Here is a 14792-nt window from a genome sequence, read left to right on the forward strand (position 1 = left end):
TTCTATGCCCAAGTGCAACTTACCGCCTACCTCCCATAATTCAGCCGCTTCTCAAATCCCACAGCACACTTGCCCTGGCCTCACACGGGTGGGGGCAGGCTGGGTACTGTGAGGGGGCAAAACCGTACGATGGGATGGAGGACCGTTAAATGGCTTCACTTATTTTAAGGCCGCATCAAGCAGTCCCAAAACAGCAGCAAGAATTGCACACACAATGATAATGGCAAATTTAATATGATTTATTCATACAATAACTCATGCTGCACTTAACACAAATACAAGGATACCTTTTTCAATAGTGTGGAGGAGATGAATTCATAAAACCTGTTAAGTAAATAATGAATTTTGAATATAAATCACCTGCAAAGGTTCTTTCCAAAGCACACCCGAAATGACAATAAATTAGGGCAAGGGTTTTGTAAATGTCAGCCCCAGTCCTGCTCTAAACCATCTCACCCGCATAAATCACACTTCCTGACTTTTACAGACAGGAAAAAGCAAAAGCGTTAACCCCTGGCCTTTGCTCCTCTCTTTGTCCACGTCCTAACTCTGGCTTTCTAGCAGGTGCCAAAGACACTAGACATGGAGCCTTTGTTCCCTGCTGCCAGCAGGGCTCCCTTCTGCCCGGGGTGTGCCACATTGCCCTCTGCATGCACCTGCAGGTGGCCTCCCAGACACCGCACCCAGAGCCAACCGAAGCCATGTCTGTTTTCTCCAGCCTGGAATCGCCCCCATAGAGGCCTAGGACCACGGTCCAGAATCCGGAGTCAAACATCCTTTCATGATTATCAGCAGTGCCTGCCAGCGATCTTGGTGGGATATGGAGTAACAGCCAGGAAACTCGGATCCCCAAGGAAAGCCCTCAAGGATGGGCTTTCCACCACATCGGATTGTATTTCAGCAGACACTTGAGAGGAAAGCAACATCTGCCCCACTAGGTAGGCAAATGGGCAGGACACCAGCAGGAACTTCAGATGCACGTGGGAGGCAAGTCCTGAGAGCGGTGAGGGCTCTTACCCATCATCGTAACATTGTAGGCGATCCCAGGGCACTGGCTAGTGACAACCCTCTCAGCTACAAGTTCTCGTGTATAGAGGAGAGACTGCCTGGGAGAGGTGAGGGGACACCAAGTGCACTGGGGCAGAAGGGGGCTAGGCTGACAGCAGGCTCAACCACAATGGGCTCTACCTAAGGCCAAAAGAGATAATGGGCGGAGCCAAAGGGGGCACCTGGGTTCTAGTTCAATTCCCAATCCCAGGCCAAATTCAAGAGACTCTGCAAAGGAGCTGTAATCTGCAGGCTGGACTTGAGCAAGGAGAAGGGGCTGAGCTCCATTTTGGAACTGATACCCAAAGCCCCCCTCATACAGTGAGGAATGATGGCTTGGTAACCCGGGCAGGCATCAGTGAGGTCGGCCTGCTGCCATCATTCAGAGAAACCTTACCCACTGTAGCCAGGGTGAGGCTCCGCCAACCAGCTTGCTCATCTCTCAGCATACACCCCAACAGTTTTAAGTGATTAAAGATGAATGCAGACTAGATATATACTCAAAAGTACTTAAAAGGAGAGATTGTTGAACAGATAACCGTATACCCATGTTCACAGCAGCATTATTCACAATAGTCCAAAGGTAGAAACAACTGAAGTGTCCATCAGGGGACAAATGGAGACACAAAGTGTCATCTATCCATACAATGGAGTATTATTCAGCCTTAGAGAGGAAGGAAACTCTGATATATGCCACAACATGGATGGACCTTGAAGATATTCTAAGTAAAAGAAACCAGACACAAAATGACAAATATTCTATGATTCGGCTTCCATGGGGTTCCTAGAGTAGTCAAATTCGTAGGAACAGAAAGGAGAATGGTGGTTCCTGGGACTGGGGAGAGGGGGAGATAGGGAGTTGGGTGTTTCATGGGGACAGAGTTTCAGTTGTGCAAGAGGAAAAAAGTTCTGTGGATGAGGTTCCAATGGCACAACATCGTGAAGGGACTTAATGCTACCTACCGAACTGCACACATAATGGTAAATCTTATGTCAATTTTTTTACTGCATACAAAAATTTGAAAATTTCAGTAAAAAAGGATTAATGTAGGAAGGGTGGCACACTCATCATGACTTCTTGCCAAAAGCCATTAATGATGTAAAAAAAATGCCGACGTTATTTCAGATCACAGAGGTGTGATACAGGATTGGATGTGGATTTCATCTGTGTACAGATAAAAACATCTTCATCTGTGCATATGTATGTGGGTAGGAAAAAGAGCCAAGAGAAATGCACACATGTCTACAGTAGCTATGTTCTGGACATGGTGGTCATCCTCACCATCTGGCATGTATGTCTTCCAAATTTTATACAATGAGCATACATTATTCTGATAACAGGGTGAAGAGACAGGGTAACTTAAGTATAAAAGCAACCACAAAATCAGGAAAGGAAAATGAAATATTTATTCAATCTCCAGATTTGGAAGGATCCCTGTGTTTACCGGGGAAAAAACATCACGCAGGGAAAGAGTAATTTGTTTGATTATTTTAAAAAGTGAAACCCATAACCAAGATTTAAAGGCAAATTCACTGGAAATACAACTGGAAATACAAATGCCCAACAATTTTACAGAGAGAGCAATGTTTAAGGATGGTAATAAGCAAAGAGTTAGAAGGTAAAACAGGATGCCACTTTCACCTGTTATCATTAGGGGTGGGGTCTGCTGCGGGTTTTTGGTTTTATGTTTTTTATTATTGTATGCTTGTTTGCTTTATTTTTAGTTTTACTACCCTAAGGTAGCAGGAGAGTGGGGAGAGGGGCCAAATCGAGAAGCTTTTGACAATTTGGCACTGAGAGACCAGCCTAAGGGAGTCATTTGATGTACATAAAAACATTTTATTCACAAAGTTGTTCATCACAGCATTATTTACAATACTGGAAATCAGGAAATAAGCTAAATTTTCAATAATTTGAAAGAAGGTTAAGTAAATTATGGTAAAAGTACACAACAAAGTATATTACCACCATCATAAAGTATCTGCAGAAATTTGCAGTAACCACACATAATACTTAGTGAAAAAAATAATATAAAACTGCACGATAAAACACAGAGCATGATCACAGCAATGTAAAACATTCATACCCCAGAGAAGACACGATATTCAGTGACCATCTTGGGGCAAAATACTGATGCATATTCTTACCTTTTACTGTATTTGTTTTCCAATTTTTCTGTAATTAACACATTAATTTTGCGTTCAGAAAAAGAAACCTTTTTCCAAAGCAGCCATAAGATTCTTTAGTGATGTTCCTGTTCATTTCATGCCATGACACACTCTAGAGTCACAAAGCCTCAGCTTCTTGGAGATAGGAGCAGGTGAGTGGCTGTGAAGAATGGTCATGAATGGACGGGGGGGTAGGACAACCTAGGGGTGGGCAAGGAGGTAGGGATTGGCCAGGGAGAGTCAGGGACCAGTATGAAAACTGGTCAGCCGAGGAAAGGGGCTTTGTGGAGTCAGGGAAGACTCTGACTGCTCAACGAAGGTCTGAGGAGACCCAGTAGTAGGCACTGACGGTGTTCTCAAAGGGCAGGATCAAAGAGGGAGTTCAGGAAGACACGTGGATTCTTCAGGGGCAAGGGAGGAAAGAGGAGGGGGAGGTAAGCTACTCGGAAGGAGGTGAGAAGGGCTGGGGAGATGGTGATGGCACTAGCGGTGGGGGAGGAAAGAGCCTATCGCCAGAGGGCGCTCCCGGCGCCACGCTTCAACCTGACGTCCCTGGCTCGCCTCCAGACAAGTCTTTGCACGCAAACCTAGGGTGCAGAATCGGCTCACAGGAGGGACTTGCCAACAGCTAGGTGGACCCAGCTCACGCAGTTAGTCTTGGGCAGCTCTGTTCCACTTTCTGCCACGATGGAAAGGTTCTAGATCTGTGCTATCCAATATGGTGCCCACTAATCATACAGGGCTGATGAGCACTTGAAATAGGCAAGTGCAACTTCGATTCTGCTTCTGAAATGTTTATTTCATTTTAATTAATGTAAACAGTCGCATGTGCCTAGTTGCCACTGGACAGCACACAACTAGGGGCAGTGATTCTCAAAGTGTGGCCTTCGGGGGAGCAGTGTAATTTGTAAGAAATGCACATTCTCAGGCCCCACCCCAGATGCAATGAATCAGAACCTCGGCAGGCAGGGTCTGGCACGCTGGATTTTAGCAAGGCTTCGGGTGGTTCTGGCGTACCCTCGTGTTCGTGAGCCATGGAGACAGGTCCACTCAACCTTTCTTGGGTCACTAGTCTGGTTTCAACTGAACTGTATCAAAGAACCCCTGCTCAGGTGATATGGGGCTTTCTACAAATAAAGTGACTGTGGAACCATTAATAAAACACGTCGAGCTCAGTGAGATCAGAGAAAGGTCACGTGGAGCCACAAAGATATGCTTACTCTAGGCCGAGTCAAGATAAGGAACGTGGTCAGCTTGGACATCAGAAACCCAGAAAGCGGCTAGTCATCCCAACATGTGCCAGAGACGTGCAAAAGGAAACAAACAGTGGCTCTAAATTGGGTTCAGTGTCAAAAATAGAAAGCTCCCCCACAACCTGTAAGAGTATGTGCATCCCATCAAATGTGAAACGCAGCCTTAACTTCTAAAGGGAGAGATCTGTAAAGGGAAGGCCAAGAAAAACTAAAAGCTAAGGAGCACTCTGACGCTGCGTGCTCAAGTAGGAGAGATGAGACAGAAGCACTTCCGGTAGAGGCGGATCCACACACAAAAGCGCCCCACGTGGACCCGGCTCCGGATATGGCTTTGGTCACCCTGGCGAATTACGGGCCAAAACAGCAGCTGCACACCCAATGTATCTGCCACTTCACTCTTTTCTGGCGCAGTTCAGCTAACAACTTCGGCGAAAGCAGAACGTGGCGATTTTTGACACTAAAGCTGTGCCTCAAGAAATAGAGCGAGAAAAAATGAGGAAGTGTACATACTGCAGCCAACAGGCACAGCACACGGATGTGAGATAAAGGCCTGTGTTCAAACTTATCATTGTAACTGTGGAGGAGGAGATAAAGCTAAACACATTGAACATATGTCACGAGGAATTTGCAGACTGGATTGTAAAAATCTTCATGGAAGTGATGAGAGTGGTAAAAAGGACAAAGAAGGAGAAATAAAAGGCCCAGGGAACCCACCGACAAGTAAAGCGTAGGCATCCAGAAGAAAGATGAGCCTCAGGATCAGGAGAGATGAATAGGGCCCTTCACTCTTCAACTAGAAACCGTTGTTGCCGGGACACTAAGTCACAATCAATTAGAAGAGCATTGTGTTACCGTATGCACCTCTACTGTAGGCTAATTAGTAAAAAACACAACAAAAACAAAAAACCATCTGAAACTACTGATTTGAAGTAATCTCTTAACATGATATCTTGCCTTTTTTGTTACAATTTAATACACAGAAGTAACTTAACCTAATTTGCTGAAGTTTGTTTCACAAGCATTTACCATTAAGCACTGATGCACTTAAAAGACACAATTACTAGAAATGACTCACTTTGATACAGGACTACACATGATATTGATTTAGAATGCGGTTGACTCCTCTGATGACTACTGATAACTGATCAGCTTCCACTGTTATTAACAGGAGTTGTGACGATCCCACCCTCTTTAATAGGCTAAGCTTATTACTACCACCTGCCTTCTGGTTACTTTCATGTTTGGGGAACACGGAACTACATTCCAGGGGATTAGAAATCACCTAATATTATACTAATGAAGTTTTAACAATTCTCAAAATAATTTAGAATTTAATAAAATTAGTGTTGTCTTTAATCAGCAATTAAAAGTCAAATATTTCTGGCCTCCTGGATAAGTGGATATCTGCAACCAACTATTCCTGAAGAAGGAAAACACTTAACAGTTTTGAGTGACTCAATTCATGGATACAGGTATAATGTAACACATAACAGTGCCTTTCAAGAGGTGATCTCTGAGGTCAAGGGTCATATTACTTGCTAACAAATTATTACTTGGGCCAGACATCTCTGAACATTTTTTTTGAACATTTTTAACTGAATTTCCCATACATTTCATGCCTCTGGTTTACTGAGCATTACGTACCATTTGATATAGAGATTCCACACTAATCACTTCATGCCTAGATTCCACATTAATCACTTCATGCCTATTTTATCTTTGGATTTTGAAAATTTGCAATCTTAAGAACAAAAATTGAAGATAAGGCTTAAATGCATCTGGCATTATTATTTAACATTTTAAAAAGAAACCTGAAATACTGACATAATATTTTGAATATATTGGGCTAAATAAATTATTAAATTATAAACAAAACAACCAGGAACTTAGTGTTAAACAGCATGTGACATACAGTTACTTTTTGAAATGCACTAAATTCCGCAAATAATTCCAGTATTTCTTGACTATAGCGTTACGTTAGGTTATTATGGTCTTGATGGCTAAAAGAATGACAATTTTCATTTGCTCACTTTACACTTATCCATTCGATAAATAAGCTATGATTGTTCAAAATGGGAAAGAATGGTTCAGTCTGATCACCAAGTAGAAATGAAGACTCAATAAAGAATCAAAGGGCTGGGCTATTACATATTCTTAGGCCAAACTGTTGATGCACACTTTGATTGCCTACCCCCGGGTTGCTTCCAATATTGTGGGTAATCGCCAAATAACCAGCTCTAACTCCTCCTCTCCCCAGCTGGAAGGGAGCACATTACGTACGCCCTCCTCAGTGCTTGGCAAGACTCAAGGCATCAATGACTGGAGAAGGTCTCTGCCCTGGGAGTCATTATACATGTTGTGGTCCTGCAGAGGGTCGGAATCAACAAAATACAGTTCCCCTGCATGGATGTCAGAAAAATTAGCCAGAAATTCACGGGGATCAAAGCCAACCCACACAGTGTACCTATAGTCTATCGTGCGTATGGAATAGCCCATGACCTTTATATCTTTTAAGCTTGGCTTGTCAGAATTCCACTGAGGATAGTCTGCGGGCCGGGGGTACTGGCTATAGGCAATAGACTCACGGGGATTACCACGAAGGTGCGGGTCCTCTCCCAGGTCCTGGAGTTGAAAATGCTTCCCAAGGTTCTGGCCTTCTCGGCACAGCTGCACATGAAACGAGGGAACAGGACAGCGAGGTGGGACGTGCAGGCCAGCAAGTCCCGCGAGCGTAGGAGAGAGAGAAAGAAGTTCCACCAGGTCCATGACTCGCCGGCCTGAAACAGGAAGCGATCCTGCTGAATGGACTACTTTACGGAAGCCTGCACAGCCAACAGGATGAGGACAGGAGCCCATCTGGGCACCACGCGTTGTCTTTTGTTTTTTTACATGTATTTTTGGCCCAAGAGTTTAGGAACAACGCCAACTCGGCACCTCACCCAGTTAGAGGACGCAAAATGAAGGTGCCCGCAACCAGCTGGCACTTTTAAAAATGATGTGAATTTTGGAGCCATCAGTGTAATAACTGATTCAGGCAAGGATCACCCACGGAAGCCCAAGCCACCAGGTAAAAATCTGTTGTGGGACAGGATATTCAGAATCTCAACAGTGTCACCCTGCAGATGACTCCTTCCTGGATGTCAGCACATCTCCTTTAGATTGTGGGAGAACACGAACAACATCAAACTTACCACCTGACCCATGTTGTAGCGTATACTTCAGCAGCATCACAAACATTCACCCTGTTCCGCAGCCATCACCACCATCCATGCCCAGAACTGTTTCCATCTTCCTGAACCAGAGTCTCTCCTCATTAAACACTACCTTCCGCATCTCCCCTGCTCCCCAGCCCCTGGCACCCACTGTCCTACTTTCTGTCTCTATGACATTGGCTCCTCTAGAGACCTCGTGTAAGTGGCATCACATAGTATTTGCCCTTTTAGGACTGCTTACTTCACTGAGCATCATGTCCTCAAGGCTCATCCATGTTGTAGCAGGTGTCAGAATGTCCTGCCTTCTTGAAGGCTGAGTAACATTCCGCTATGTGGGGAGACGACATTTTGCCTATCTATTCATCCGGCAGTGGATACTTGGGGTGCTTGAGCCTTCTGGCGACTATGAATAATACTTATGAACATTCAGATACAAGTTTTTGTTTGAATACCTGTTTTTAATTCTGTGGGCTATATACCTAGGAGTGGAATTGCCCAGTCACGCGCTAACTCTACCTTTAACTTTTTGAAGAATGGTTAAACCATTTTCCACAGTGGCTGCACCATTTTACATCCCCACCAGCAGTGTGAGGGTTCCAGTTTCTCCACACCATCCCAGTGCTGGAGTTTTCTGTTGATTTTGATAATGGATAGGAAATGGCATCTCATTGTGGTGGATCCACCTTTAAAGTCTCAATCCTGTACTTTCTGTTGATTCCTATTAAAACCGGTCTGGGCTTTGGACCATCATTCTGGCCTTTCTGGATCTTTAAGAATTCGTTTTAGGGGCGCCTGGGTGGCGCAGTCGGTTAAGCGTCCGACTTCAGCCAGGTCACGATCTCGCGGTCCGTGAGTTCGAGCCCCGCGTCGGGCTCTGGGCTGATGGCTCGGAGCTTGGAGCCTGTTTCCGATTCTGTGTCTCCCTCTCTCTCTGCCCCTCCCCTGTTCATGCTCTGTCTCTCTCTGTCCCAAAAATAAACGTTGAAAAAAAAATTTTTTTTAAAAAAAAGAATTCGTTTTATACTGCCCAATTTTATTTCAACATATTTAATTTGTAAGTTAAATAAAAAGAAAAGAAGCTTAAAGAAAGATACTTTTACAAAATGGCAAGACTGGCCGACATGGCCACCTTAATCAGGACCAAATCTGGCATCACTAACATTGGCACATGCCACCACCGAGTGCCCCCACTGTGACACCAAGGAAGCACACAACCTCATGTCCAGTGTGTGTGTCAAAAATGTTTACCCTGAATCTAGTCATGAGTAAGCAATGACACAAATCCAGACTGTGGGCTGCTGCCCAAGACAGGTACCCCAGATGCCTGTAAAAAGGTGAGGTCAGGGAGAAATGGGGGCCCAGATCCCATCAGGACTTGTCAGCTGCTGTAAGGACTTCCACTCAGTGAGGTATGTGGGAGGCTCCAGAGCAGGGCTGTAACACCACCTGACTCGGGTTTTAACAGGATCACTTCAGCCACTGCGAGGAGGAGGAACTCCAGGGGACCACGAGCACAACCAGGGAGACTTCAGCAAGCCACTGCAGGAATCCAGCAGGAGATGGTGGCGGTGTGGCCCAGGGTGGCAGCATGACTCAGTGAGAAGCAGTACAGACAGACTGAATGGACAGCAACAGGCTTGCTGACGAGGAGAGAGGCAGGGGTCAGGAGGACTCCACGATTTTTTGGCCTGAGTCAGCACAGCCATTCCCTGAGAGGGAAAAGAGGGCCAAGAGGGTCTTACAGTGAAAGGCCAGAAGCCCAGCTTGGGCACGTCAGGCTGGCCAAGTGGGACAAGCTGTTGGAAACCCAAGTCCCAAAGTTCAGGGAAGAGACAGAGGCTGGAGATAAAATTGGGGCATAAACTGGGAACAGTGCAGTTATGTGAATTTACAACTTGCTGAACACCTCCCCAAAAAAGTTTCAAAAAAAACACACAAAACATTCTCAACCGGCCAGATTTCTCCAAGGAAACAAAGGGCTATAATCATGCCTTGAAAAGGTTTAACCTTATCAATGACTTGAAAGAAGGCAAAGCATGCAGCACACGAAAATCACGTGTAGAGAAAATAAAATTGGGCTGTTTAAAGCAAACTGAGAAAGATCCAGAAAGGCCAGGATGATAGGCCAGAACCAAGGAAAAAAATTTTTAATAGAAATCAATATAAAGGGCAAGATTTAGATGTTAAATGGATTTAGATAGATTAAATAAAGAAAGAAGTCCAGAAAGGGAACAACCTGGCTTCTGAGAGTTCATGGAAAACATACCCCTAAAAAAGCAAATGTCATCTGAAGTACATGACTCGTCTCTGCACTGAGCAGATCAACTTAGGAAGTAATTCACAAAGAACCTGCACAGATTGCCCCATGCTGTAGCAAGGGGTATCTTGTTCAAGGGACATTTCTGGAAATCTTTTTCTTAAACTGGAGTTTCTGGAAGACAGAAGCCACAATAACTGTGGGCCTGAAAGAACGGCTGCAGACCTGGGGATCCCAGCCTAGAGAAGAGAGGTATTGGTGTCATTTTCAAGGCTGGGATGGACTGGCACGTGGAAGTCAAAGTAAACTTGCTCATTGTTGCGAAGTGCAGAAGCAGGTCACCTGGCCTACTTGATAGATCCAGCGGCTCACTAGACCGGTAAGCTGCCAAAACGGCAAATGTCTTCCTCACAAAGGGCCGAGTCCCCGTAGAAGTGTGCAGGCAAGAGTTATGCTCATCTGTAGGGGGACAGCCCCAGCCCTGGTGGAGTCTGTCACCCCTGCGTGGAGCGCACTATTGTCACCACCACAATAGTCCTCCTCATCCTGGGGGTGCCACCTACTCCTTCCTCACTCCCCATCTTCCATGGTCCTCGTGGACGAGGGCCGTACTTGGTGGCTCTGGCCCTGCCACCCCTCCCTGACCCGGAGGTACTCAGGAATGCCAACACTGGGCAGGAAGACGGACCAGGTAAGCCCTGGGCTCTGAACTGGTAAGGTGATTTACATGTAAACTAAAGAAAGCTTACTATCAAGCAACATCACTCTGGTGTATTTTATACCTGGCTCCATCAATTCCAACACAGAATCGAAAGGGTCGATGTAAGGGAAAAGCTCCTCTCCTGCCTCTGGAAGCGGAGCCGTCTTCCCGGGAACATAGAACATCAGGGGCACGCGGGTAGCGACGTCAAAATTGCTGTATTTGGCCCATTCTCCATGTTCACCTAGAGCCCACCCTGGGTCATAAAAAGCACAGAACGACAGAAAACGAATAATGATATTATTCATTGCCCACTTTAGATACCGTTTCATTTCCTGTTGTAAAAACCAAAGGAAACAAACACTCATCAGAAGAAATTCCTCTATAATGACCACAAAAAGGGGACTTCCCCTAAATCTAAGTATTGCTTTATTTGAAGTTAGACCTTTGTCCTGAATGAGGAAACTCTAAAAGGAAAAAAAAATACTAAATTCTCAAATGAAACTATCTTCTTTTAGCAAACAACTAGCAATTGCACCCAGGCTGGGTGCTGAGGGACCCATGGCCCCACACAGACGTGCCGCCCCTGCTGAGAGGGGCTCCCCTTGCCTGGACGGGGGCTCCAACAGCCAGCGCTGCCGCTGCCCAGCCCTGGGCTGGCCTCTCTTGACACAAGTCCCGCAGGCTCAGGTCTGCACCTGATGGCATGCCGCCGAACAATGAGCTGTGACACTGTGGCACTATCACTCACATTTTAAAAAGACAAGGATAGCTTATTCAATTTTTAAAATATACCACAGACCAAACAAATATAACTTGATTTGAGATCCTTAACCTTGATAAAAACAAAACAAAACAAAACAAAACAAAAAAAAAACCACTTAACCCTGACTTAAAACATCCATCCCTTGCAAAAGACAGCTTGAATACCCTAGGCTGGAAATTTCTAATGTCTGCATTGGAGCACCCGTTTTGACATAAAAAAGATGAAAGAGATTGCACATTGAGTAGTTCGTGTTACAAAATAACCAAAGCCACATCAAGCTGCCATGTATGGATTGGAGAAGGCTTTTGTGGTTGGGAGGTGGGAAGTCTCAGGAGGGCCATCTGTCATCAGTGCAGCTGCCTCAGAGCAAAGAGAGCTTCCATGTGGGCCTGGCCTTCATGGGTGCACCAGACTGTGTGAGCACTGGAAGAGGAACTGGGCACGGGAAAGAGGGGCCAGAGGGGATGGCAAACCATCAGGAAACAGCGAAAACTTAGGATGCCTCCACAGAAGACAAAATGATGTGGGACTTTACAAGGCTTAAGGCAGGCCTGTGAGAAATCACATGGAGAACTGTCTGTGACATTAGGTGGAAAAAGCAAACTAGGGAACAAAACAGTTTATAAGCACAATCGATTCTGCCTTGTTCCATGACTATATCACACACACACACACACACACACACACACACACACACACTCCACCGCCACATGTATATGTACAACCAAAGGCTGCCAAACGGATCCCAGATCTGTCAGCACCAGTTAGCCTCGGGCATGTGGGAGCAGGGTGATGGGGACTGGGGGGTGTTGTTTAGCCTCTATTCTTGAGCTTGATAAAAATTTCAAATTAAGAAAAAAAGTTTTAAATAAACTGTTTCCATTTTTGGAAAAGTAGGAAACTGCCTTAATTAAAAGAGAGAAAGCACTGCGAGCGCCAGGCTCTTGACAAAGAGAACATCGGGGCTGGGAGTAGAGGGGTGCAGTCAGGTCTGAGGGCCTTGTGGGGCCCTGCCAGGATTCTTCTGGATCCTCCTAAGAAAAACTGAAATCCTCCAACAGTCTAGATGAGCAGCATGGGTTAAAAGGGCTCCCGACACAAATGGAGGGTTCCTGCTGAGTTCATCAATAAAAAAAAAAAAGGTTGCTATCAGGTCCCCTCCCAAGCATCCAAGATGCTCCTTGTACCCAAAAGAGGCCCCGCCCCCACGGAGAGAGGTCCCAGGACTAATAGGACAATCATAAAAGCACCCTGAGACCCCAGACTTGGGGCACTGCTGATTCTCAAAAGAGAACACGCCTATGTTTAAGGCGATCTAGAAAAGCACATTTCACAGAAAAGTTCCTATGTTTTGCGTGACTCACCAAGGTATTTGAAAATGCTTACCATGATCTGAGGCAAATGCAATGATTGTGCTATTGGTCAGCTGGAGATCATCCAAAGCACTCAAAAGGTGGCCAACCTGTGTATCCAAATACGAAACAGAGGCAAAGTAGCTCTGGCGAATTTTCCGCTGCACATTAAAAAAAAGAGAGTGAGTGCAATTGGAATTGCAGTGGCGCACAGAAGAGTGTCACCTGAGCATTCCGCCACTGACGCCCTTAACTCTCTCGGCCAAAACATAACGTGTGTTTCCCCACCATCCATAGCCCCTTGCCCACATGGTCCCGGCAAAATCTGGGTCCACAGCAGATCCAAAAGGAAGATTATTTTCTAAGTGAATCAGATTTCACTTTAGGGCACAGATCACAGCAGATGGATGTGCCACTTACTATCCCCTTCTGTCTCCTTCACATAATCTTACGGGTCCCAGGAAATGGCCCCGTACACTGAAACTCATCCCCCAGGCACTCCAAACTCCCACTGAGGGTGGCACCAAAGACCCCACCAAAGCTCTATTCACTCCCAAACGACCAGAAACTGGGGGGCTTAGAACAATAGAAATGTTCTGTCTCCCAGTTCCGGTGGCCAGAGTCCGAGATCCAGGTGTCAGCAGAGCCAGGTTCTCTCTGCCAGCTCTGAGGGAGGGGGCTGCCTCTTCCAGCTTATGCTGGTGCCCGGCATCCTTGGTGCCCATGGGCTTGTGGCCACATCACCCCAATCTCTGCCTCCCTCCTCACATGGCCTTCTTCCTGTGTACAAGAACACAGGTCATACGATTCCAGTATGACCTCATCTTTTTTTTTAAAAATGTTTATTTTTGAGAGAGAGAGAAGAGAGAGAAAATGCACACAAGAGGGGGAAGTGCAGAGAGACAGAGAGAGGGAGAGGGAGAGGGAGAGAGAGAATCCCAAGCAGGCTCTGTGCTGTATCGTAGAGCCTGACATGGGGCTTGAACTCACGAAACCACAAAATCATCACCTGGGCCAAAATCAGATGCTTAACCAACTAAGCCACCCAGGTGCCCCTCCAATATGACCTCATTTTAACTAATGACATCTGCAATGACCCTGATTCCAAACAAGGTTCCATTCTGAGGAAGGAGGAGCTCATGGCGATGGGACGAGGGGGTGGGGTGGGGGTGGTCCCTGCTGTTCTTCTTCCGAGATGAGGGACATGGCCACAGCCCAGCACACGAGCATGCACGATTCTGGCGACCGGTAAGGGGCATTACCAACAGCGCTGTTTACCAAATATTTGCCGGGTGCCACCCGATCCTTGCAGCCACCCTTTACGGTGAGCATTAACATTCCCATATGACACGGGAAGATTCCAGGGCTCGGAGAGGTGGATTAACTTGCCTGGAGACACACAGCTGGCCAGGGGGACATGGCCCAGGTCAGTACCCACACACATCCTGGGTGTCCCCTCCCCGGGGCTGTCCACCAGCCTCCATTTCTGAAATCCCAAGTGGCATCATCTGCCGAGAGATGGGGCAGAGGGGTAGAAGGGGCAGGAGGAGAGTGGCACGGGTTCTGAGCGGCCGCACAGGTCAAGGGAGTGCTGAGCAGAGAGCCCCCATGGATGGGCTGCTGGGGCTGGAGGCTGGGCCCATGAGCGTGTCTCCACCTCATGGCGGCCCGGGTTCACTCCAGCAGCCTCAGGACTTGGGTTTCAGAGCAGAGTGGGTGGTGGGACCATTGTATGATCGGAGCACTGCAGGTGAGGCAAGGATCGGAGCACAAGTGTACTGAAGAGCTGGCAAGAACAGTAAGCGACCTGCCCAGGAGGAGACTCCAGAGGGGACAGGACCCAGGGGGAGAGGAGAGGGCCACACTCACAATCCCCATGAGGCATGTGGAGAACGGAGACATGGAGCAAGGGAGCTGTGAGAAGAAGAGACTGCGGTCAGTCGGGGTGATGACCGAGCAGGAGTGGACCCGGGAGGTGGCAAACCCCGAGTGTGGCCCCTGAGGTCACTGGCTCATGTGGAGCTGAGGAAGAGGGC

General features: G+C 46.7%; 1 protein-coding gene across 13 annotated transcripts in view; it reads right to left on the reverse strand.

The window, feature by feature from the left end:
* Positions 1-2866: 2866 nt before the first annotated feature.
* Positions 2867-14792, reverse strand: part of IDS (iduronate 2-sulfatase) — a 40694-nt gene continuing 28768 nt past the window's right edge. For 4 of the 13 annotated variants that reach the window (XM_043570817.1, XM_043570828.1, XM_043570820.1 and 1 more), the window contains 3 exons: positions 12791-12917; positions 10721-10894; positions 2867-7246 (listed from right to left, as the gene is read on the reverse strand). In XM_043570817.1, the coding sequence (XP_043426752.1) occupies positions 6774-7246; positions 10721-10894; positions 12791-12917 (774 nt within the window). In that variant the 3' untranslated portion in view covers positions 2867-6773. The remainder of the gene's footprint in view (positions 7247-10720; positions 10895-12790; positions 12918-14792) is intronic. The other 9 variants (XM_043570827.1, XM_043570831.1, XM_043570826.1 and 6 more) reach the window with 5 other exon arrangements.

This window comes from Prionailurus bengalensis, chromosome X (genome assembly GCF_016509475.1).
Source record: "Prionailurus bengalensis isolate Pbe53 chromosome X, Fcat_Pben_1.1_paternal_pri, whole genome shotgun sequence".
Lineage (NCBI taxonomy): Eukaryota > Metazoa > Chordata > Mammalia > Carnivora > Felidae > Prionailurus > Prionailurus bengalensis.